General features: G+C 41.8%; 1 protein-coding gene across 3 annotated transcripts in view; it reads left to right on the top strand.

The window, feature by feature from the left end:
• Positions 1-25,938, top strand: part of LOC126175810 (sphingomyelin phosphodiesterase 4) — a 181,159-nt gene that overhangs the window by 70,119 nt on the left and 85,102 nt on the right. For all 3 annotated transcript variants that reach the window (XM_049922811.1, XM_049922803.1, XM_049922819.1), the window contains exon 7: positions 3,670-3,988. In XM_049922811.1, the coding sequence (XP_049778768.1) occupies positions 3,670-3,988 (319 nt within the window). The remainder of the gene's footprint in view (positions 1-3,669; positions 3,989-25,938) is intronic.

Genomic DNA, 25,938 nt, shown 5'->3' with positions numbered 1-25,938 from the left:
TGTTATGAGCACAGTGTGTGCGTGCATTTTCCGTGCTCCCCACAACGCCATTACTGTTGTACTTTTGCTTAGGAGCATGAGTATTCAAACATAGAATCAGGGAGTTGTTAAGCTCTGCGTTAAAGTGAATGCTATGCCAGTTCTACACCCTGAAGAATTAGCGTCATTTTAGGAAAGAATATTATTATGTTTATCTTCTGCCTCATCCCACTTTTGCCAAAACACAAGAGCTCCTCAACAAAGTTGAAGATAATATAAAATTCCTAAACTAGGGGTATATTGCATTCCATGAGACGGTGAGAAGGAATGCTTGAGATAGACAATAAGAATGGTGCAAGAGATGCTGGGTGATCACAAGCACAACACCGGACTCCTCCAGTCCAACAGATTATCCGTCACTGAACATATACCTGAATGTAAATGTGGCTATGTAGTAGGAAAAATACAAATTTTGGTGCAAGCTTCATCCTGATGAGCCACTATTGTTAAGGAGGTTGTTGATATCCCCCTTGCAGGGTCCTCAGGAACTGTAACAATAGGTATCCCATCAGAAAAGCTTTAGACAATGCATTAAAATTGTTACATACTTTACCCCAGAACACTTATTATTACCAACTGCTGTTAGATTTGGAGACAAGGCGTGACTTCTGAGGACATACATCAGAAGTGGAGGGTGATTGTCACCCAGCAGTGTCTGTTTCTATCAGGAACAATGCAGTACTATAAAATGATGCATAACAAAATGTATTTTACAAAATCAACTTCATAAGATTGTTGAATTCCATCTGGTGGGCTCTTAGGTGCGACACTCATCCCATTATGTCTCTGAATGGGACACAGTCCTGTGTTAGGTGGCTTCCTTCTCTGGCATGAAGACCTCTTACTTTGTGGTGCTTACGACATGCAGCTAAACTATACATCACATGTTAGTTGAGAGTGCTTTATACCTTGACAAGATGGCAGCAGCCAGTTTTTGGCTGATCTCTTTATTTTAAATGACATTATTATAGATTTGACATGAATTTCAAGAATATTGCTGGAAATGGTGTACTACTTAAATTGTTAGGCAGGAAATTTTAGTGGGAAATGTAGGTGACTGGATCATGCACTTATTATGTAAAGGTCAATTAACTACCATGCCCTGACCTGTTTGTTCATTTTCTGTGTTTTTATTCTAATCTTTCATTTTAATATGTGTCATGTGCATGCAGTTCTCATTTTGATCTACTTGTTTCCATTTTAACTGTGTGTCCAACAATATTTGTAAAGAGGCTACTGAACTGTTGAGGACAATAAACAAACAGACAGACAGACAGCCACTTCATTAATCAGCAGGGAAGAGTACACATTGTATGTCCATTGCATGTGTTTCTTCCTGTGACAATCGGTGTGCTGTAAATATATACAGTATAAATTTGTATTACATCCACAACTGCAATATCCTCATGCATGATACTTCCTGACGCCAGCATTTTGGCAACCCCATAAGGATCAGACTGTGGTTTGGGTAGAATCAACATTCTACTCCTTAGAGAGCAAAAAAGCAAATATCTGGTGTGGGATGACAAAACCACATTTTTCCTTGTGAATGAAAAGCACAAAAATTTTCTGCAGTATTAATTTAATTAATTAACATGTTACCAACTTACGAGATTGTCGTCAGGCTGTAACTTATGGAGTGAGGATGGCCTTGTAATCCAAAAAATGTTAATGTATCCTACAGATCAGTAATAGAAGATTTAGTTAACAATATGGACAAAGTACAATGACCTGTGATGATTCTTTGTTGGAATTACCTGTAGTCCGTCGAGTAAATGGTTGCTGAACCTCGTTGGACGAAGCATTATATCCCAGCTCGTCTTCTTCCTCTCCTCCTCCTTCTCTCTCTCTCTCTCTCTCTCTCTCTCTCTCTCTCTCTCTCTCGCGGAAAAAAAGAGAGATCAAAAGAAACTTTTATGTAATGTGCACACGGCACAAATGACTTGCAGACTTCTGGTTTGTGTGTAGTTGTTTGTTTTGTGTGGTAGCAAAAAGTTCAGTTTTCATCTCAACTACCTTGTGTTTGTTTCAAGTTATTGCTGTCTTCCTTATATATTTTACACTCAAAACTTAAGAAAGTATTTGCACGTGGCCTCTAACCAACTATTCAGTTTTCTGTCCAAATTGTGGCCAAACCTGACAGTCTAATGGCACAGCATACTACTCACCACTATGTCATTCACTCGAACTGTTGCTACATAATCCATGCCCGGTGGGAGTTTCTGGAGCTAAGTTGGGTAGAGAACGTGTTTGTGTGTATAAACTTGGAATTGCTAGTGCAGTGACAAGCATTCAAATCCCTACAGCTGCACTGTGTGCCATACACATGACTAAATTGTTTGTTCCTTATAACTATACTAGTTTATACTCATTCATGTTAGTTGAGAGCTCTGTTTCAAGTAAGCTGTGGGAGAATTCTGCGTATGATTTTACAAGAGGACTATGAATATTTCAACACACAACAGTCTTCACAGTGACATATTCTAAGTGATGCTTTCAAATGCAGTTACAAGCAGATGAATTATCCAAGCTTATTGAATAGGACACAGCGGTATTTTGGCTGGTAAGTGATACTACATAATTACAAACATCAGATGATTACTCAGAGCTAGTCAGGATCAAAGGTTCGTGGCTCATTAGCTTTATTTCTGGTGATTCTTAGAATATTTGATCTATGTTGACAGTCATTACACTTGCAATAACATGATAAAAGGCCACCCTTGACTCTCCTATCAGGTGAACCATTGGTGTATGTTCGCACATACTTTCATCAAGCGGAGTGTAATGACCTCCTGTGTTAAGTTTTTGTAAAGCAAGGTCTGCTGTTACAGCACTTTGTGATAAAAAAAATTGCCTCTGTTTCTTTCTAACATTTAATTTTACTTGTATTCCATTTTGAATAATAACAAGTCCAAGATTTCTGATTGCTGGCAGCTATCTTGAAGCTATTTTCTTAAGTGTAAAAGATCATTGTTAAGTTTTTCATGATTACTAGAAATTGTCAGTAGCATAGTCATTGCTGTCTTTGGATTCCTCCTCCTGCTCTTGACTGAAAATTCTTGCTCTTTTTTCTTATTATCTCTGCTATTGTGGTTTTGTTGCTGTAAAAAACCATTGTTCTTCCTAAATAAAGTGTAAATTTTTAAGATGCAGAATTTCATATTGATCACTTTTGTAGGTGTAGACAGTTATTACTGTCTCAAGGCATCTGAATGATAGACTTCATTGCAGCCTTTTGATGTCTTATGTGGGGCAGTACACACAGGAATACAGCATTTGAAGGAGGATGTTTTCTCGCTTTAATTGCTGAAAGTAGTATTACTCAGTTATCTTAAACATTTTTTTAGCAGGCAACATATATGCATTGTTACCATATGAACAAAAGTCGTGTATTAATAAAATATTCACTGAGTCCTGACTGTCAACCACTTGACAATGACAGAGGAGATCTCTGCTGAAGTGTCTTGGGCAGCTGACCACTTGTCATATCTTGAAGCCCAAGAATATTTTATTAACGGATACCATCTTGAGAGCATGCACTCACACTTCCGTTTGAAGTACTTTATACTTACATTTATATGAACTTGAACATTTCATGCACTGTGTTTATAATTTACCTTGAATTTTCAGAGTAATATTGGGTGCAGTACAAGGGAAGATATTCCTGTTTCTGCAACACTGCATGCAACACTGGCCACTCGATGGTTCATTTCGGTGGGTGCTCGAATTGTGGCTCAGTTTCATCCAGCCATGGCGCTACACGGAACAACGCCATAGGGGAGGCATTGAGAGAGGGCCTCTTGTGACATGTGATATCCGCATATGGAGTTACTTTGTGGCAGAAAATTTGCCGGCCTACACAGCTATCTTTCACCAACTGTTACCTCGTTTCTCTCGCCTTGATTTGCCTCTTCCAAAAAATTCTTACATGCTTTATAGGGTCACAAAGGTGAGTTCACTGAATTAAAAGCAAAGCTCAAGAATCTATCTTACTCCAACCTTTTAAAGTAAGTAAATCAATAAAAATATTTATATCCTGCTAAACCTTCTATGTTACTTTGTAATTTTTAATATTTCTGTCCCTTGACAAGTAATATACAAAATATGTTTGTGGTGTGCGTAATATACATTAAACTTCATATTCAAAAAAATAGAATATCCCAGATTGTCCAACAGCATTAAGATATGGCAACAATAATCCAAACTCTGTGCTTTCTGTTTTTTTCATTTCCAGGTTATTCCTAAAATAGTTCTTCTCAATATGCTTCCTCAGACTTCTCCCATAGCACTGATGTTAATGGAACATTAAACCCTGTGACATGACATACAACAATAGACACAGAGTCTTGAGCTTGACTTTATCACAAAATTAATGACTAATATCAACAATGGAAAGTCCAGTTTGGAGTAGCAACAGTATTATGGAAAGTATAGAGTGCTGCCCACCTTAGATGACATGTTGAGCTGTAGACAGACAAGATAAAAAGACTTTGAGCTTTTGGGCAGAAGCTTTTTCAGAAAGGAAAACACACACACTTTCACACAAACCAGCACACGTCATGCACACATGACCATAACTCCGACCAGAGTGGTCACTCTGGCTGGAGATAGCGGTCATGCGTGCATATGGTGTGTGTGTGTGTGTGTGTGTGTGTGTGTGTGTGTGTGTGTGTGTGTCCCTCCCTGAAGAAGGCTTAGGCTGAAAGTTCAAATGTGTAACAACAGACTTTTAGTTGTGCTTGTCTCCAGCTCAATGTGTCACTTTTACAGTGAGTAGTAATCTGTCCTTTTCATAATATTGTTAATAATTAGGTCTGAAATGGAAACTTTGGAGATTAGAAAACTGGGATCAGACAGGATGTTGACACCACATGTTTAGCTTTTGGAGGCTTGGAGACTAGAATGGCTATTTACCGTAAAGGAGTCGACAATTGCATGGTGATCTTCCCTCCATGCTTCTTGAAGCGAATCGACTATCCTTTACAATCTGAATATCAGCCATACCTGGTTGACTCAGGATGTGACCATAAGGTGAGAGGAACCAACCATTTGTCAATGTGGTGCCTCTCTGTTGGTGGCCCATTCCTGTTAGCATCACAACTTCACTGCTTTGCATCATACACTGTAGGTTGGCCATTTTTTGTTTCCACAGTTAAGTGATGATGTCCAGGCAATAGACATGGTTTTGCATTTTATTCGAAAGGGTGGTTTATACACACTCATTTAAAGCATGTATCTCATTGTTTGAGTGTGGCATTTGTGTCTTTGGTTCAGCAGTGAGCCAATGTCGTTCATTTCTGGTTTTTTATTATTGCTGTTGCTAATCTGTCAACTGTGAAATAAGATAAGTATGATAAATTTGTTTTACTTCGGAATGTAATTGCCGACAGCTGCATCATTCATGAAGTAAACTTCAGGGAACAGGAAACTTCCTTGATGAATAGCATCTCAAGGAGTTCTGACTTATTTTTGTATGTAGTTCCTAATAGTGTCAAACAATGGAAAATCCAGGATGGAATGTAACAATATTATGAAAAGGATGGTTGCTACTCACCATACAGTACAGATGCTGAGTTGCAGATAGGCACGACAAAAAGACTGTCACAAAATAAGCTGTCAGCCAACAAGGCCCCTGCCATAAATAGACAACACACATTTCACACACACATGACCACAGTCTCTGGCAGCTGTAGCCACACCTGTGCCCATCTGCGATTCAGCATCTCCGCTATATGGTGAGTAGCAACTACTTTCAATTTGTTATATTTCTAATAGTGTCACTTCTGTCAGCAGACACTGTCTCAAATTGCAAGAAGTCAAAATCTGTGAGATTGTAGACTTTTGTGGTGTATAATCATGGTGGCAACTCTTGTGGAAAAAGTGGAGTTCTCAGGGAATTACATTTTACCTGGGAAAATTGGGGAATCTCATGGAATTTCAGGACTTTCATAAAATTTCAGGGAATTCTGTTTTTAACTTAGTATTGAAATTTAATTTCATTGGCTTTCATAAATCACAAGTTTTAAAATACTTAATATTTCTGAATGTTAGTTATATATTATTCCATATAAATTATTGATGATTGATATTCAAAGTGGTTCATGGTGTGGGTTCCTGTAGTCATGTCCTAGTTCATGAACCACGGGCAACGTACGAGTGGCCAAGTAAGTGGTCCCGACAGTCGGGATACCAGTTACTTTGGAATAAGGCTGGGCATCTCGGACATATTCTGAGTCGTGGTCACCTTTGTGTTCATACGGCAAAGACTACCAAATCCAATGGTTAGTCCCTCAGCCATTAGGGGTAAAACCCAATGGGACTCGGGGCAAGTAAGGCTAGCAACCTGCTTTCCTGGTACTTTAAATATGATGCTGGCAACAATCAGAGCAAAATGCCTCGGACCTTTGGAGGTGACGGAGTCCCACCTCTAACTGACAAACCAGGGACTCCTAAGATACGACTTGGCAAACAAATGGTAACGAGATGGGGAGCTATTAATATCAATGGGGGCTACTCTGGGAAGAAGGTAGAGCTGGCAGAGGCTGCAAGTAAGATGGGGCTGGACGTTTTAGCTGTTAGTGACATTCGGGTAAGGGGTGAGAAAGAAGAGGAAGTGGGAGAATACAAGGTCTACCTGTCAGGAGTCAAAGCAGGAATAGCACAATGGGGTGTAGGGCTTTACATCAGGAAATAAATGGAACCCAGCGTAGTTGCAATAAGGTATGTAAACGAACGACTGATGTGGATAGATTTGACAGTGTCTAGCAAGAAAATTAGGATTGTGTCAGTATATTCGCATTGTGAAGGGACAGATCAAGATAAGATGGATAGTTTTTATGAGGCACTTAGTGATGTAGTTGTTAGAGTAAAGGACAAGGACAGTGTTCTGCTCATGGGTGATTTTAATGCCAGGATTGGAAATCGAACAGAAGGGTATGAAAAGGTTATGGGTAAATTTGGAGAGGATATGAAGGCCAACAGGAACGGGAAACAACTCTTGGATTTCTGTGCCAGTGTGGGCTTAGTAATCACAAACTCCTTTTTTAAACATAAGAACATTCACCGGTATACTTGGGAAGGCAGGGGAACCAGATCTGTCATTGACTATATAATAACAGATCAGGAATTCAGGAAGGCTGTGAGGGACACATGTGTATTCAGGGGATTCTTTGATGACACTGCTCATTATTTAATCTGCAGTGAAATTGGGATTGTGAGGCCGAAAGTGCAGGAGGTCAGGTCCATATGTAGGAGGATAACAGTGGAGAAACTTCAGGATAAGGAAATGAGGCACAAGTACATAACAGCGATCTCAGAAAGGTACCAGTTAGTTGAATGTAGTCAATTACAGTCATTGGAAAAGGAATGGACAAGGTACAGGGACACAGTACTAGAAGTGGCTAAAGAATGTCTTGGAACAGTAGTGTGTAAAAGTAGGAGGAAGCAAACAGCTTGGTGGAATGATACAGTCAAGGCAGCCTGTAAAAGGAAAAAGAAGGCGTATCAAAAATGGCTACATACCAGAACCCAGGTAGACAGAGAAAGTTATGTTGAAGAAAGAAACAAAGCCAAACAGATAATTGCAGCATCCAAGAAGAAATCGTGGGAAGACTTTGGAAACAGGTTGGAGACTTTGGGTCAAGCTGCTGGAAAACCATTCTGGAGTGTAATTAGCAGTCTTTGAAAGGGAGGTAAGAAGGAAATGACAAGTAGTTTGGACAGGTCAGGAAAAACTGCTGGTGAATCCTGTGGATGCCTTGGACAGATGGAGGGAATATTTTGAAGAGTTGCTCAATGTAGGTGAAAATGCGGTCAGTAATGTTTCAGATTTCGAGGTAGAATGGGATAGGAATGATGATGGAAATAGGATCACATTTGAGGAAGTGGAAAAATGGTCAATAGATTGCAGTGCAATAAAGCGGCTGGGGTGGATGAAATTAAGTCGGAACTCATCAAATACAGTGGAATGTCAGGTCTTAAATGGCTGCACAGGATAATTGAAATGGCCTGGGAGTCGGGACAGGTTCCATCAGACTGGACAAAAGCAGTAATCACACCAATCTATAAACATGGAAACAGAAAAGATTGTAACAACTACAGAGGTATCTCTTTAATCAGCGTTGTGGGTAAAATCTTCGCAGGTATTGTTGAAAGGAAAGTGCGAGTATTAGTTGAGGACCAATTGGATGAAAATCACTGTGGGTTTAGGCCTCTTAGAGGTTGTCAGGACCAGATCTTTAGCTTATGGCAAATAATGGAGAAGTGTTACGAGTGGAACAGGGAATTGTATCTATGCTTTATAGATCTAGAAAAGGCATATGACCGGGTTCCTAGGAGGAAGTTATTGTCTGTTCTACAAGATTATGGAATAGGAGGCAAACTTTTGCAAGCAATTAAAGGTCTTTACATGGATAGTCAGGCAGCAGTTAGAGTTGACGGTAAATTGAGTTCATGGTTCAGAGTAGTTTCAGGGGTAAGACAAGGCTGCAACCTGTCTCCACTGTTGTTCATATTATTTATGGATCATATGTTGAAAACAATAGACTGGCTGGGTGAGATTAAGATATGTGAACACAAAATAAGCAGTCTTGCATATGCGGATGACTTAGTTGTGATGGCAGATTCGATTGAAAGTTTGCAAAGTAATATTTCAGAGCTAGATCAGAAATGTAAGGACTATGGTATGAAGATTAGCATCGCCAAAACGAAAGTAATGTCAGTGGGAAAGAAATATAAACGGATTGAGTGCCAAATAGGAGGAACAAAGTTAGAACAGGTGGACGGTTTCAAGTACTTAGGATGCATATTCTCACAGGATGGCAACATAGTGAAAGAACTGGAAGCGAGGTGTAACAAAGCTAATGCAGTGAGCGCTCAGCTATGATCTACTTTCTTCTGCAAGAAGGAAGTCAGTACCAAGACTAAGTTATCTGTGCACCGTTCAATCTTTCGACCAACTTTGTTGTATGGGAGCAAAAGCTGGGTGGATTCAGGTTACCTTATCAACAAGGTTGAGGTTACGGATATGAAAGTAGCTAGGATGATTGCAGGTACTAGTAGGTGGGAACAATGGCAGGAGGGTGTCCACAACGAGGAAATCAAAGAAAAGCTGGGAATTAACTCTATAGATGTAGCAGTCAGGGCGAACAGGCTTAGATGGTGGGGTCATGTTACACGCATGGGAGAAGCAAGGTTACCCAAGAGACTCATGGATTCAGCAGTAGAGGGTAGGAGGAGTCGGGGCAGACCGAGGAGAAGGTACCTGGATTCGGTTAAGAATGATTTTGAAGTAATAGGTTTAACATCAGAAGAGGCACCAATGTTAGCACTGAGTAGGGGATCATGGAGGAACTGTATAAGGGGGGCTATGCTCCAGACTGAACACTGAAAGGCATAATAAGTCTTAAATGATGATGATGATGATGCTCACTGTGGCGTAGGTGCCTTCAGTTTTATGACACCCTGATCTGACAGTGGCTGCAACTGTTCTTGAGGAAAACTTTATATGTTGCAATGCCTTAGCTAAACTTAATACCGTATTTGAACATTACGGATTGTTTTTCCTACTTACCTGCATTAGCTTACATTTTCCTACATTTAGATCATTCATCACACCAGATACGTATTCTCTTTAAGTCATACTGTTTCCTCCTACAGTGAAGCAACGATGGTGCTTGCCCATACATAACAGCATCATCAGTAAATAGTCACTGATTGCTGCTCATCAAATTGTTTATGCATGTAGAGAACAAGATTAGTCCTTGCACTCTTCCCTGGAACACTTCAGACGACACCCTTGCCTCTGATGAGAACTCACCATCCAGGACAATGTACTGGGTTCTATTAATTAAAAAGTCTTTGAGCCACTCATATCTGAGAACCTGTTCCATATGCTCAGACCTATGTTAACAGTCTGCAGTGAGGCACTGTGTCAAACAACTTCTTTCTGGAAATCTAGAAATATACCGTCTGTCTGTGGCCTTTCATCTATAGTTCACAGGATATAGTGCGAGAAGCAGCTAGCTCAGTTTTGCATGAGCAATGTTTTCTAAATCTGTCCTTAATTTGACGAAAGAAGTTTTTCTGTATCTAGGTAAGTTATTATATTCTGACTAAAAATATGCTCAAGGATTCGGGAACAAACCAGTATCAAGGATATTTACCTGTAATTTTGAATGTTCATTCTTTTACCCTTCTTCTTTACAGTAGTCACCTACATTTTTTTTTTTTTATTCGCATGGAACCTCACACTGAGTGAGAGATTCGCGATAAGAAAGGGACCAGTGCTGAAGGGTATTCTGTGTAAAACAGAATCAAAGCTTCATCCAAGCAACTTATTTGTTTTCAACTCTTTCAGTTGCTTCTCAATACCAGTAATGCTTTTGTGTGCATCCTCCATACTGGAGTCAGTATGACAATCTAATTATGGAAAGTCTCTGTGATTTTCTTGTGTGAATGATTTATTAAATGAGAAATTTAAAACTTCAGCTTTAAGATATTTCACTAACAAGGGAAACTCCCCTTCACACTCCCCTCAGATTTAGTGGGAAGAGGGTCCAGTGGACAGTCAATCAGAAACCGGACAACTACTTTATTAACAGCTAAAAGGAAGTGGCTTTCGAATGGAAACCACAAACATTTGAGGACCAGGTGTCTAGTTAGCTGAATCCTCCACCGGAAAACGCATCTGGTGTGTCATACACAGCATTAGTGACAGTACGTTTGTCATATGATAGGAATCTCTTATTGGTGCACCTAACTTGTACGAATGATGAGTGAGATATGTCTCCTTGCCCGATACAGGTGTTCGTACGAATGTGACTGTGACCCCTCCCAAGGAAATGATGAAAATGTAATAGTTTGTCACATAAGCTGCAACAAATGAATGCAATAGTTTCACAATCACACAGTTTCTCTGTCCTCTGTCAAAATCTGTTTTTGAAGCTGCATTCTGTTTTGGAAGTCTTGACTCTTGAATTCATTTGTTCTTGCATAGTTCACACCCATATATTTGTTGTTTTCATTTCTATGAGGTGTCAACGTGGTATCTTGCCTGCTCTCACTATTGATCACATTTACTTGCAACAATAATGTATTCTTATTACATGAGTCATATTCTATAACCCTTGTGTAGTATGACAACTGCCAAGACTACAGAAAGAGAACAAACATTTCAGTGATTGGACGGATAGTTCATAATGTTGTGAAGAATAAATAAATAAATGAATAAATGCCACAAGGAAGTTTTGAACATGGCTCACCCTCTTGGCAGTCCAACACCATAACAACTTACCCATTGCACTGTTTTTTTTGTGCAGGCTTACAAATTTCTGATAATGGTTGCCTTTGGCATTTCTGTAGTCTATTTTGAACTGCGAATACGACACTCTCTTTCCTCAACATTTTCTGAATTTTGTTATTAAACCATGGTGTGTCTTTTCCATCCTTAATCCATTTTCTCGGCACATACTTCTCTAGAAACTTTGTCTATAATTCTTTATGTCCAGAATATTGGAAACAAAATAATGCCCATTCTTTGTTGAAGCAGAACATTAATAACTGATTATCTACTCGTTCCAACATAAAAACTCTTTCTGCCTTCTAAGTGGATTTATTAACTTTACTAACCATCTTCGCTTTGATGACAGCATGATCACTAATCCCTGCCTCTCTATTGGCACTTTCAGTAACATCAAGCATGTTTGTAGCTACAAGGTATAAAATTTTTCCATAGTATTTGGGTCATCAAACTAGTTGCTCAGCTCAGGTTGTGGAAAATGTATTGAGGACTCCTTCACAAGACTTGTCTTTTCATACCACCTGCAATGAATCCATAGACGTCCCAGTCTGTACTCGGTAAGTTAAAGCCATCTCCAGCTAATATTGCATGATCATGCCACTTCTGTGCCACTGAGCAGTGACATTCTTTGAATGATTCTGTAACTGTCATGGCAGAATCAGGTGGTAGATAAAAACTTCAAATGATTAACTTGTATTCACGTAGACAAGTTTCTCATGTCCAGATAACTTCGCAGTCACTTTCAGTTTCCACCTAAGTAGACACAATATGTAGCCAGTCACAGTGAATACCATCCTTCCCGTGCTGTCTAACCAGTGTTTTTAATATATGTTTCATACCTCATTAAATATTTCATCCAGCTGTAGGTTCAGAGTACAGTTTGAGTGTGACACCTTTCCAGGAGGGCAGTAAACTCAGGGATTTTGTTAGGGATGCTTTGGCAATTAACCATCAAAATTTTTACATTCAAAGTTTCCTTACTTTATTTATTATCTCATTTGAGTTGGGAGCAAATACAGTACATGATAATTATCATTAATAATAAAAGTTGTTGCCCAAAATCTTGTAGCACAAATTGCTCTCTGAGTTGTGAGCAGATCATCTTCTTCTGCACAAGATGCAGGGCATAGTTGATATACTACGAGGTGTTCAATGGCGTGTTCTTCCCTGCAGTCCACAGGGAAGTGCCATTTGTGGTGGTTACTCCTGGATCTTCCAACTCCAGATTGAAAGACTGCTGAGTGACCTCCGTATGATCCAGTTGTGTTCATGCCCAGGTGGGAGGGTTTCCAAAGCGGTGGCCAGGTTGAGTTATTCCAGAGTCAAGAAATTTACAGTTGTTTCCTTGCTGATAGTTACTGCTATTAACAACACTGAAGCGGCCTTGAAACTTCTGGACATCAACACTGTAACTGCTGGAATGTGCCCATATAATGGATTGTTTTCCTGATAAGCCTGATTAGTTCTCTCTGCATTGGCTGCCTACTTCATGACAAATATCTGGTGTCACAGTGCCTGCAGCTGGTATAATTTTACAGGTATGTAGGTTTCAGACATCCTGTAATAACTGCACACATTTCATTCATGCCTTGACAATTCAACCCCAGAAGCAATTCAGTGATCTTTTGATCTTTACCTTGTATGTGACCCATTGTTTTGGCCTAACATTCCCTACGTGCACTCCACAAGAACGTTGTTACCTCAGTAGCTGCTTCCATAGCTTAACTGTTTTTTTTCCCCCCCTACACATGTCCCACTTCACAAGTCATTCTTTCAGAAGCAATTCTGCTTGCTTTGTGACCCCACAGATCATCATGAGTGGGAGGTAAAAATGTCTGGATGCACATTCACCACACAAAATCAATTGATAGATGTTTTGGTTTTATAACAAGCTCTTCTTGATCAGATTCAGAGACATCACCTCAAACAATCCACAAGAACATGCCACTAACTCAAATCAAATGAGGAATGTGAAGAAGGGACATATGGCTAATGTTGATACTGGGGGAACTGTGTCAGTTTTGTAAAGAACCTGATGCTATCAGCAAATGCAAGTGGTTTCATGCGCTAAATATCGATGAACGGCAGGCATTTGTAACAGGAAATAAGTTTTGTTTTTTGTGCATGTGTCCAGTCACTTCTTGAGTAAATGCAAGATTTCTCCTTGTAAGGCCTGTAAGGGAAGGCACAATATACTGCTCCACAAGTCAGCTGATTCAAAGGATAAACAGGATGGTGAATCTGGAAGCTACTCCTTGGCCCATCAGCCTGTGAAGGGGAGATCAAACATAAAATTTAATGTTTTGTTGGCAACTGCAGTTGTCAACATTAGACAACAAGGGTAAGCTGCAGTCTTGTAGGGTGCTGCAAGATAGTGTGAGCCAGCTGTCTTTTATAGCTAAGGCATGGCAACCAAATTAAAATTGAAACAAAATAATCATTTCCTGCGACGGCAAAGACATTGCAGCCTCAATTCTTATACCCATAACATTGAACTGTTGTCTAGGCTTAGTGACTTTCATGTTAAAACCACTTGTGCTATTGTGGACAATGTCGCCAGTGACTTAACAGAAAGCTGTATAGATACAAGATGTAGGAATGTCCCACTTGATCTACCACTTGATGATCCTTAGTTCAACATGCTTGCCACAGTAGATTCAATTCTTGGTGCCAAGGTTTTCTTCGATGTTGTATGTAGGGAAAGGCTGGAGAAACCAAAAGATCCATCACTGATTGAAACTAAATTTACGAGGGTAATCCCAAAAGTGAGATCTCCTATTTTTTATAAGTAAATAGACCTGTTTATTTCTACAATGGTTTACATCAGTTAACAGCTTGAACATTTAGCTTTTTGTTTAAACATAATCACCATTTCCGTCAATGCATTTTTGTAGACGCTGTGGCAGTTTTTGTATGCCCATATCGTACCAGCTCACCACCATGCGGTTCAAAAAGTTATGAACCTCTTCTTTCACCTCGTTGTCGGAAATGAATCGCTTGGACCACAATTAACACTGACAGGTACTGTGAGACTCTGAAAAAACTCAAATGGGCAATTCAGAACCGGAGAAGAGGAATGTTTAGCAAGGGCATACACATTGTCCATGACAACGCTCACCCACACATCACTCGGCAAACCGTTGCTCTCGTGCAACAGTTTCAGTGGAACATAATCACCCATCCACCCTATAGTCCTGATTTGGCACCCAGTGACTCTCACCTGTTCCCTAGGTTAAAGGAACATTTGGCCGGAAAGCGATTCAGCTCCGATGAGCAGGTGAAAGTTGAGGTTCATAACTTTCTGAACAGCATGGCGGTGAGCTGGTATGACGTGGACATACAAAAACTGCCACAACGTCTACAAAAATGCATCGACAGAAATGGTGATTATGTCGAAAAATAGCTAAATGTTCAAGCCGTAAACTGATGTAAACCACTGTAGAAATAAACAGGTCTATGTACTTATAAAAAAATAGGAGACCTTACTTTTGGGATTACCCTTGTAGCTGGATTTTGCCTGGTAGGATTCCTTCAGCTTCATGTAACATGCCTCATTCTGCAGTAACCTACATTTGTTAGAGGTGATGATTTAGATGCCAAAATGCAAAGGTTTTAGGAGCTGGAGGAACTACCTGTGTAAGCAGGATAAAATGTGTGAGGCTTGCATTTAGTGTCACACAGCTCAAGATGAAGGTTCGTCTGCCAGTGAAACCTGATGAAGTCTGGAACACCTTTAGAGAAGATTTAAAAGGCATGCAAATCTGAAACGGGAATATGCTGCAGTCACGCATGAGTGTATTTAACTAGGACACATGGGGCTCTCGAACTCTCATGGTATCGTAGGTCCAAAGTTTTACCTCCCATACCATGCTGTCTTCAAGGAATGCGGCGCCACTACTAAGTTGAGGGTATTGTTTGATGGCTCTGCTGCCGTTTGTAATAGAATACCCCTCAAAGATATCTTGATGGTTGGCCCCACTATCCAACCAGATTTATTTTCGATTATTATAAAATTTTGCTCCTTTAATGTGGCTCTGTCAGTTGACGTAGCAAAAATGTATCTCCAAGTGTCTTTCCATCCTGGTGATAGGAAATTCCACAGAATTCTGTGGTGGGAATCACGGAACTGATGCAAGAATCTAGATTGTCTACAGTCACTTAAGAGGAGTTAGAACGCTCTATCCTATGTTAAATTTAGTGACTTTGCTTCCCTGGATTTCAGAAACCACTGTAGCCATTAACATAAAACTTTTACAGGACGTTAAACTGTGTGTTTTGAGTTTACTGAACTACAATAATTGCATTTCAGCCGCTGCTTTCAAAAATACAATTTTTTAATTACATGGTTAAAATTTTGTGTATTTTTTTTTTTTTTTGTACATTATCCTAAATAATTTTAATTATACATAACATTATGTTCTTCTTTCAGTTCAGTAGACTCAGGATATGTATGTTATTACTCCCTGGAAATCTGAATACTCGAAGTGGCTTCTGAGATTTAGGGAAAAATGCAACAGAAAATTTAAATATTCGGGAACGGCTTCTAAAGTTCCAAAAGAGTGTAACTCACTTAACATGTGCTTAATTTTTTATTTTTAGTCACTCCGAAGCACCCTGCACCATACTGTATATCGTCCTCTTGATCTTTTTCAAAGTCTTTTCTTCTTTCTGGACTCCTTATTGGCCAACTGTGCTGCATACTTTGCTTTATCAATGGGAATCTTGTCCATCCATTCAAGTTCTCTGATGCAGTTTGGTCCAGGATTGATTGCCGTATGCTGTAGCACTTTCACCCTACCAGTGTTGCCATCATTAAAAGCAGTAACAGCATCACTAACCCCCCGCTTTAGTGTCTTCATTCCAATAAAAACATTTTTTGGTAAGCGAGTCTATATAAGATTATTGAACGACTCATTGGGATTTTGTCAGACACTTCTTCAGTAGTTCAGGATTTGCCAGGTCTTTGTAAATAGGTTTTATGATATCCACGACTGTTGCTGGGATGGAATGTTTATGGCTGTATGAACTGTTTGAGTACTGGGCATTGCGGTAATTGCACCATGAATCAGGCCCAGGAGGGCAAAGGTGGTGTACCGGTTTTTCATCAGTTGACAGTCTGTGGAAGCAGGTAGTGTAGCCTGTACTGCCTGCTTCATTTTCAACAAATTGTCAGTATTATTTCTAATGGTCATCCCATAATACTGCTGTAGTTCATCAATCATTTTGTCTATCAGCCTGTCTCATATGGTTTCACCATCAGAAAGTTTCTTGTCTCTCAAACTTTGTTTCAACTTCCTCAACCTCGTGCCCATCCTCTTCTGGAAATGACCAATACAAACACATATATCAACCTTTATAACACAGCAATCCACAGCTTTCTATATAAAAAATTACTGATTTTATTGGATCTTGAAGTAATGCATGTAAAAATTTTTAACATTTTCAATTGATGTAGATCATATTTTAAAAAGTAAAATAAAATACTTCCCATGTGAGTTTGTAAGTGAGATATATATCATTTTATTCGAAAAATTGCAAATTTTATAATGAGATAAAAATAAAAAAATGTGAAATTTTTTTTTTCCAATTTAACTCCCCTTAAAGAACTGTTCCTGCAGCCTGTCTTGTGACTAGATGTCTCCAACAGTTGGCTTTGAGAAGGAAGAAGTTTTCAATGGCATTGCAATCATTGTTTTCTAGCTTCTATGTGTATGACTTATTATGTGGGTCAACTACCGAAACTAAAGCTTGTGAACATCCAGTGATGAAATGGTGCTGCAGTAGCCAATGTGTTATGGGACAAATTACATTGCAGGACAAAGAAACATCTTTGCCTTGTAATCTTGCTGTAGAAAAAGCCATAAAAACATTAGGAATCTTGTGGCACCATGGCTCTGACACATTTCAGTGCCAAGTGCAGCTGGAGAGTCATCGGTGCTGAAAGATTACCGAGTGTAATGTCCTATGTACCGGGTGATCAAAAAGTCAGTATAAATTTGAAAACTGAGTAAACCACGGAATAATGTAGATAGAGAGGTACAAATTGACATACATGCTTGGAATGACATGGGATTTTACTAGAACCAAAAAAATACAAAAGTTCAAAAAATGTCCGACAGATGCCGCTTCATCTGATCAGAACAGCAATAATTAGCATAACAAAGTAAGACAAAGCAAAGATGATGTTCTTTGCAGGAAATGCTCAATATGTCCACCATCATTCCTCAACAATAGCTGTAGTCGTGGAATAATGTTGTGAACAGCACTGTAAAGCATGTCCGGACTTATGGTGAGGCATTGGCGTCAGATGTTGTCTTTCAGCATCCCTAGAGATGTCGGTCAATCACGATACACTTGCGGCTTCAGGTAACCCCAAAGCCAATAATCGCACGGACTGAGTTCTGGGGACCTGGGAGGCCAAGCATGACGAAAGTGGCGGCTAAGCACATGATCATCACCAAACGACACGCGCAAGAGATCTTTCACGTGTCTAGCAATATGGGGTGGAGCGCCATCCTTCATTTTGATTCTAATAAAACCCCATGTCATTCCAAGCATGTGTGTCAATTTTTACCCCTCTATCTACATTATTCCGTGGTTTATTAAGTTTTCAAATTTATACTGACTTTTTGATCACCCAGTACAATAGCATCTGGTTTTGACCAGCCTGGGGTTTTGGGCGCATCAGTCATAGGATGCAAGCTTCTTCTTGCAGCACTTGTGGCAACAGAGCCTTTATTGGGATGAAGTCCTTCCATCCAACATAATTGATGAATGAAATGTCCTTCATATCCGGTTGCCTTCCCTCATTGATATTTTGATTAGGAGGAAGATCATTCCCTGTGCTCAATAAGTTAAACACAAAATTCACATTTTCTGTGATGCTTCACAATTGGTGTATGTTTGTGTTTCCATCAGATGTGTTCTTCCTAACAACAAAGTTGTAGTTTCATTGGCTGCAGCCAAATCTCATGTAGACCCTGTCAAACAATCTCCCCCACAACTTGAATTATGTGGTGCTCTTCTTCTTGCTCAACTCATTTATAAGATGGCCAGTACTGTAGACATCATAAACAGTGGTGATATCCATCTGTGGATGGGCTCCATAATAGTTCTCTGCTGGCAGCATCGTAGTCCCGGTCACTGGAAAACCTTTGTTGCCATCACAGACTCTGAAATTCAGGAACTAAGTTCAGTTCCCATCTAGACATTTGTAAAATCAGAAGACAATCCTGCTGATCACATATCATGTGACATTCGTCCAGAACATTTGCGCTAACTTCTGCACTGGTGGACTGGCCCTTCATGGTTATCCAACTGTGACCTGGACTAGAACGCTTGTCCTTCACAAGTGGTAAAAGATGCACCAGAATGAAGGTGTGTGTGAGTATCTTTTGTGTCTGTTATTGAACTTAGTGATGAATTGGTGTGTAAATATTCCTCATTCAAGAAAACTTACATGGGTTTGGGCTATGCATAGAGGTTTGTTTAAAACGCTATGTTGCATCAAGCTGACAGGGTAACTTTGCCACTCACCCCACAAGGATGCGCATTCAGGACGACGACAGTTCAATCCCCCATCTGGCTATCCTGATTTAGATTTTCCATGATTTCCCTAGACCACTTCAGGCAAATGCAGTGGTGGTTCCTTCGTAAGGGCATGGCCGATTTCCTTCCCCAGCCTTCCCTAATCCGAGCTTGTGCTCCGTCTCTAATGAACTTGTCGTTGACAGGACGTTAAACACTAATCTCCTCCTCCTCCTCCTCCTCCTCCTCCTCCTACAAGAATGTCAAAATGCTATCAAAAGGGCATTTGCATAATTCATCATGGTGAGTATGGTGAGATCACTTTGTTAAAGGCCAATTTTTCTGTTCCACATAATAGCAAATTAAGAGATTTCCACCCGTTTGTTGACGCAGAAGGTATTTTGTGAGTGAGGGGAAGGTTAACGAATGCCAAGTACCTGTAGGATGAGCAACGTCTTGTTATCATACCACCTAAGCATCATCTGATAAAAATTCTCATTGTGTGTGAACATGAAAACCTGTTGCACGCTGGGTCACAGCTTTCGCTGTCTGTTGTGTAGGAGATTTTGGATTCCCAACAGGCGCAGCACAACTAAAGGAGTTATCGGGAAATGTTTTCAGATGGCGGTTCACCTTTAGGGTCAACTATTGGCCTCTAAAGTGAACCATTCTTGTCCTCTCCAGCGTTGTGGAGTGGATTACGCAGCCCTGTTACTGTGAAATGCAGTGTAAGATGGAGTAAGGTTACCACCATGGTCTATATTACTTTATTTATTTGTATGGTAACCGAAGCCATCCATATAAAGTGAGTTGGTGACTTAGTAACCAGATCATTTCTGACTGCCGTCAGGAGTTCATTGCTAGAAGAGGAAAACCTTATCACATGTATAATGATAATGGTAAACATTTATAAGTGTACACAATGAACTTAAGCGTTTTTTTCTGTGGTGCTACAGTTGAAAGTGTGATGAACTTTTCAACCTCAGAGGGTACTAATTGGAATTTTACTCCACTTTGTGGCCTTCACTTTGGTGGAGTGAGGGAAGCAGGAATCAAATGTTTGAAGTCACATCTCAAATGTGTCATTGACATTACAGTACTGACATTTGAAGAACTGACAATAGTGTGCCTAAATTCAAGGCTGTTGTGTGCTCTCTCTGATGAAAATGATTCTCCATCTCTCTCACTCATAGACATTTCCTAGGTGGACAGCAACTTTGTGCACATCCTGAGCCTTCAATCCTTGAGATTCCTGCCAACTGGTTGCACAGGTGGCAACTTACTTTTTCCCCTATACCTACATGTTTAAAATTTTGGTTCAAAATGCACTCACTCTCTTTTGCTGTCACTATTTTTATCTACATCCATCTCCCTTTCTCTGTGATTGTCACTTTGTCTCTCCCACCATTGCCGTGTCCTCTCTATTTCTCTCCCATTGGCACTGTCTCATCTCTTTTCCACCATCATTGTCTCTGTGCTACACTCTTTCAACACAGATAAGTACGAATATGTTCTCATGCCAGAATTTTTGGTGAGGAAGATGGAATGAGGATTGAGGCAGTTGGTTCCCCATTTCTGTCAGTCTTATAAAAAGGAACGTATTCATTTTTTTGTGCTCAGACAGGAGCATTTTTCTGCTGGTTCCCTTGTTTTCCGTGCTACAGCAGGGTGTGATGCTTATATAGTCTAAAATGAATTCTTTAGGTCAGTAAAAGTGTGACAGTTTATATCAAACAGTGGAAAATTGAGGATAGAATGTAACAATATTATGAAAGGAAAGTTGTTACTCACCACATAGTGGATATGCTGAGTTGCAGATAGGCCTATCTATAACTCAGCATCTCTGTTATGTGGTGAGTAGCAACTTTCCTTTTCATAATATTGTTGACAGTTTATATACTTTGGCACTTTTAAGTAACATATAAGTACACATAAGATTAACACAAAATTGTTTGCTTTACATTTCTTCGTGATACTTGCTCATTGATCGCCATTCATTGAAAATGTTCAGTTTATGATTTGCATCTTTAAGAAGTAATAATGTTTTTAGAAATATTGTATTGGATTTGCAGTCTTTCAGGTTTTAAATAATTTTTTGTAGTTACTTTATGTTATAACCTTTAATCACAAATAATTGTGTGGATATTCAAACACACTCACTTAGAAACAATAGCTGGTTACATGATAACAACTCAGTATCTCTCATTCGACTGCCGTGCCGTGACATGTGGCCGGCGCCGTTCGTAGCTAGGTGGCGCTCCCGCACTCAGCCGAGTTGCAGAACGCCTCAATCGCCGTTTACGCGTACTGTCGTGGCGGCACTGTTAAATGTCGTGGCACTGTCACAACACTTTTCCCCCCTTGAAGAAAAAAAAAAAAAACACTCACTTCCTTGGAGACATGGACAGTGCGGAGACGTCCATGGTCTCTTGTGAGGCCCCGAGAAGATCCCGCGGAGAGACACGAGAGTATGGTCGAAAATGTCCAGGACGGAAGCCCGTGCGTGGAACGTGCCTCCTGGACGAGATGATGGGTGAAAACTCCGGAGCAGCATCCATAGGTGTCGTGGACCTGGGGGTGTGCTCCAGCGAGATGGGTCCCGGAGAAGGCGGCATCGCGACTGGGGCCGGTACCGGCGTACTCGGAAACGGTAGCGACGTCGGCTGCATCAACACGTACGGTAGATCGGCAGCAGCGAGAGGACGGGCTTCTCGGGCTGGTGGAGGCGAAGGAAGGGGCAGTGGCACCGGCGTGGCCACCACTCGTGGACGCATCTGGTCGTAATGGCGAACAACCATGCCGTCGTCCGTACGTATTTCACAAAGCCGGCGGCCGCGAAGAGCCTTGACCACCCCTGGAATCCATTTAAGGCGAGATCCATACCCTCGTGCCCACACGTCGGCGCCCACCGAGTATTTTCCCGCACTAGGGGACACAGCACAAGGCCTGACAGGGTGAAGCAGGTGCAGTAGAGTGCGCGGTTGGCGGCCATGCAAGAGTTCAGCAGGGCTGCGATCACCCAGAGGCGTGAAGCGATAAGAACTCAGAAATTGCAGCAGAGAGTCATCTGTGGAAAAATCACTTAGGAATTTTTTCATCTGGCTTTTGAAAGTGCGGACGAGGCGCTCGACCTCCCCATTCAATTGCGGATGGAAGGGCAGTGCTGTAACATGATGAATCCCTTGTCCAGTACAAAAATCACAGAAGGCCTGGGAAGAGAATTGAGGGCCATTGTCCGTGACGATCGTGGATGGAAGACCTTCTAGCGCAAAGATTTTGGACAAAGCCAGCGTCGTCGCCGCAGTGGTGGGCGACGGACATCGAACAACAAACGGAAACTTCGAAAAGGCGTCAATCAACAGAATCCAATAAGTACCGAGGAAGGGGCCGGCAAAGTCAGCGGGCACCCCTTCCCATGGCTGCGCCGGATCAGGCCATGGAGAGGGCATTGTACGAGGTGCAGTTGTTGAGCACACTGACCACACGCAGCAACCATGTGGGCGATGTCCGAATCAATACCGGGCCAATAAATGTGCCTGCGGGCCAGGGACTTAGTCCGAGAAATCCCCCAATGGCCTTCATGCAACAGTTTTAGAACATCTTTGCGAAGAGGGGCTGGCACAACGACCCGTGGAGATGCTACATCCGTGGCCAGAAGAACAACACCATCACGAACAGACAGATGAAGGCGCAAGGCATGGTAGTTGCGAAGGGGATCCGATGCCCGGCCCTTGGTCCTGTCCGGTCAACCCCGTTGAACAAAACTGATCACGTGACGCAGGATCGGGTCCTGCGCAGTAGCCGACGCGACCTGCAAACCTGTAAGTGGAAAACCCTCGACCGCATGACGTTCTTCCTCATCAATGTGGAAACAGAGTAGTTCATCACGATCGAAAACCGGGTCGGGGCCCATCGGCAATCGCGACAATGCGTCAGCGTTGGCGTGCTGGGCCGTGGGGCGATAGTGAATCTCATAGTGAAAACGAGACAAGTATAAGGCCCAATGTTGCAGGTGGTGTGCTGCCTTATCCGGAAGCGACGCCGATGGGCTGAACAGAGAGACCACCGGCTTATGGTCGGTGATGAGGTGAAACTTAGAACCATACAAAAAAACACTGAACTTTTTTAGAGCATAAATGATAGCGAGCGCCTCCTTTTCGATTTGAGAGCAACGCCGTTGCGCATCGTTGAGGGTCTTGGAAGCATAGGCAATGGGTCGTTCCGACCCATCCTCATACCGATGGGTGAGAACAGCCCCGAGGCCATACTGTGACGCGTCAGTCACCAGAACCAAGCGCTGACCCGGACGGAATGTGGCAAGACAAGGCGCCGACTGCAAATGAGCCTTCAGGCAGACAAAAGCCTGCTCACACTTGTCGGACCAACAGAAAGGGACGTTTTTGCGTAACAGCTGATGCAGAGGATGAGCTACCGCCGCCGCAGATGGAATGAATTTGTGATAATAAGCAATCTTGCCTAGAAACGGATGAAGTTCTTTGACCGTAGACGGCCGGGGTAGAGCGTTAATGGCCGCAATGTGCTGACGTAGAGGACGTATACCCTCACGGGACAAGTGGAAACCAAGATACACAATGGAGGGTTGGAAGAATTGTGACTTGTCCAGATTGCACTTCAACCCAGCCGAATGCAAAACCCGAAACAGTGAATGCAAATTGCGAAGGTGCTCCTCAGTGGAGGCCCCCGTGACAACAATGTCATCCAGATAGTTTATGCAGCCGGGAACGGAAGCCGTGAGCTGTTCCAAAAACCGCTGAAAAATTTTCGGCGCGCTAGCAACGCCAAATGGTAACTGCTGGTATTGATACCACCCACAAGGAGTGTTGATGACGAGAAATTCCTTGGAAGAAGCATCCAATGGCAACTGATGGTACACTTCCGATAAGTCAAGTTTGGAAAAGAACTGGCCCCCAGCGAGCTTGGTAAATAACTCCTCAGGACGGGGGAGAGGATAAGTGTCAATGAGGCTTTGAGCGTTGACAGTGGCTTTAAAATCACCACACAATCGCAGACTCCCGTTTGGTTTAGAAACCACCACGATTGGCGATGCCCATTCGCTGGAGGTAACAGGAAGGAGAATCCCTGAAGCTGTTAACCTGTCTATCTCAGCCTTGACAGGTGCACGCAACGCCACTGGAATAGGGCGTGCCCGGAAAAACTTAGGGCGAGCTGTAGGTTTAAGAGTAATGTGGGCTTCAAAATCCTTGGCACGACCCAGACCAGCAGAGAACACGGACGAAAATTCAGAACACAATCCATCCAGCTGTTGATACGGAATATCCTCAGATATGAGGTGCACATCATCATCAATGGAGAACCCGAACAACTGGAAAGCATCATAACCGAACAGGTTTTCAGTGCCCGCATGATCCACCACATAAAACGTGAGGGGCCTAACAACAGACTTGTAGGCAGTGGAAGCATCAAACAGGCCAATGATAGGAATTTTCTGTTTATTATAAGTTCTCAGATTTCGCATAACTGGAGACGAGGGAGGGGAGCCCAACTCCAAATACGTGCGAGAATTAATGAGAGTTACTGCAGAGCCAGTGTCCACTTGCATGCAAATGTCTTTATCCAGAACATGAACAGTAACAAACAACTTATTTGTTTGAGAAAGCACACAGTTAACATCCATGTCCGATGCCTCGTCCTCGTCGACAGGAACTTTAGGGGACTGACACACAGAAGCAATGTGGCCTTTCTTCCTACATGAATTACACATGGCCCAACGTTTTGGACACACGGCCCTGTCATGCTGTACGAAACAACGTGGACAAGAAGGAAGTGCGGAACGAACCTGCTTCTGTGGTTGCTGTTGTCGCTGCGAGCGTTACAGCCAACCGCGACGTAGTTTACGCGAGTGAACCGCCGCCACATCTTCGTTCTCCTGTGAAACAGGCAAATTGTCCGTGTCGAAAGTTGACTGTACAGCGCCTACATCACACCACGCGTCTATTTGCGCGCCAGCAGTGTGAGACACTTCAGAGGATTGAGCGATGCTTAGAACTTCCGACAACGACGGGTTTGGCAGTTGTAGGGCACGTCGCCGAACTTCTTTATCAGGAGCAAGCCATAGAATAGCATCCCTAACCATTGAATCAGCATAAGACTCATGATGAGTGTCCGTGACAAACTGACATTTCCTACTCAGACCGTGTAGTTCCGCCGCCCAAGCCGGTAAGATTGATGGGGCTCTTTACGACACCGGTAGAACGCCACGCGGGCGGCAACGACGTGGGTGTTTTTGCGGTAATAGTTAGACAATAAGTCACACATTTCTTGGAAGGACAGGGAGGCAGGTTCCCGCAGAGGGGCTAACTGAGATAGCAGCTGATAGATCCATGGGGAAATCCGTGCTTCTTACCGGAACAATTATTTTCTTGATAGATCGTGCATCAAGAACAAGGCACACCCCTCTGCCTGCCTTGCCCACAGCTAATAATGAGCTGCTGCGCAGTGAAAGGGAAGGCTCTGTGATACACCACTGTATCATTTTTTGGAGCTCTTGTCTGTCAGCGTCCCTTCTGGACTGTGGGACAGAATAGGTTGCATAGCAGTAAGTTTTATGCGGTACGACTTCCATCCGGTACACACAGTCCTTAATCACGGCAGGCCTTAATGAAAATTCCTGGACATATTTCTCCAGTAATACAAGTAATTCCATTTTCTGTTCATCCAATAATGTTTTTCTCTCCTTGGATATGCATCTTATGAGCGAAGAATCTTTTTCGTTTAACCCTCTGTTCTTTAGTTTAGTTGCAGGCTTCATGTACTGTGAATGGTCTTTCACACACAGCACTCTATTCTTAATCATTTTAACTTGTATTCCTTGGCACAGTCGGCTGTGTTTCACTTTTGTCTTCATAAGATTCAAAACAAACATGGCATTCTCCATGCGGGAGGTCTGTCTTTATGTCCTGCTCCCGCACAAATTCAGTGCTTACAATACAGGACACGGTTAAAATTTTCACAATGAGAAACGTGAATTCATCCACTCTGTTCTCAAATTCTACATCTATCTGTGCCTGCAACATAACTGTCTGGCCTCTGGC

This window comes from Schistocerca cancellata, chromosome 1, assembly GCF_023864275.1.
Source record: "Schistocerca cancellata isolate TAMUIC-IGC-003103 chromosome 1, iqSchCanc2.1, whole genome shotgun sequence".
Lineage (NCBI taxonomy): Eukaryota > Metazoa > Arthropoda > Insecta > Orthoptera > Acrididae > Schistocerca > Schistocerca cancellata.
This window is presented reverse-complemented; position numbering and strand designations above follow the sequence as displayed.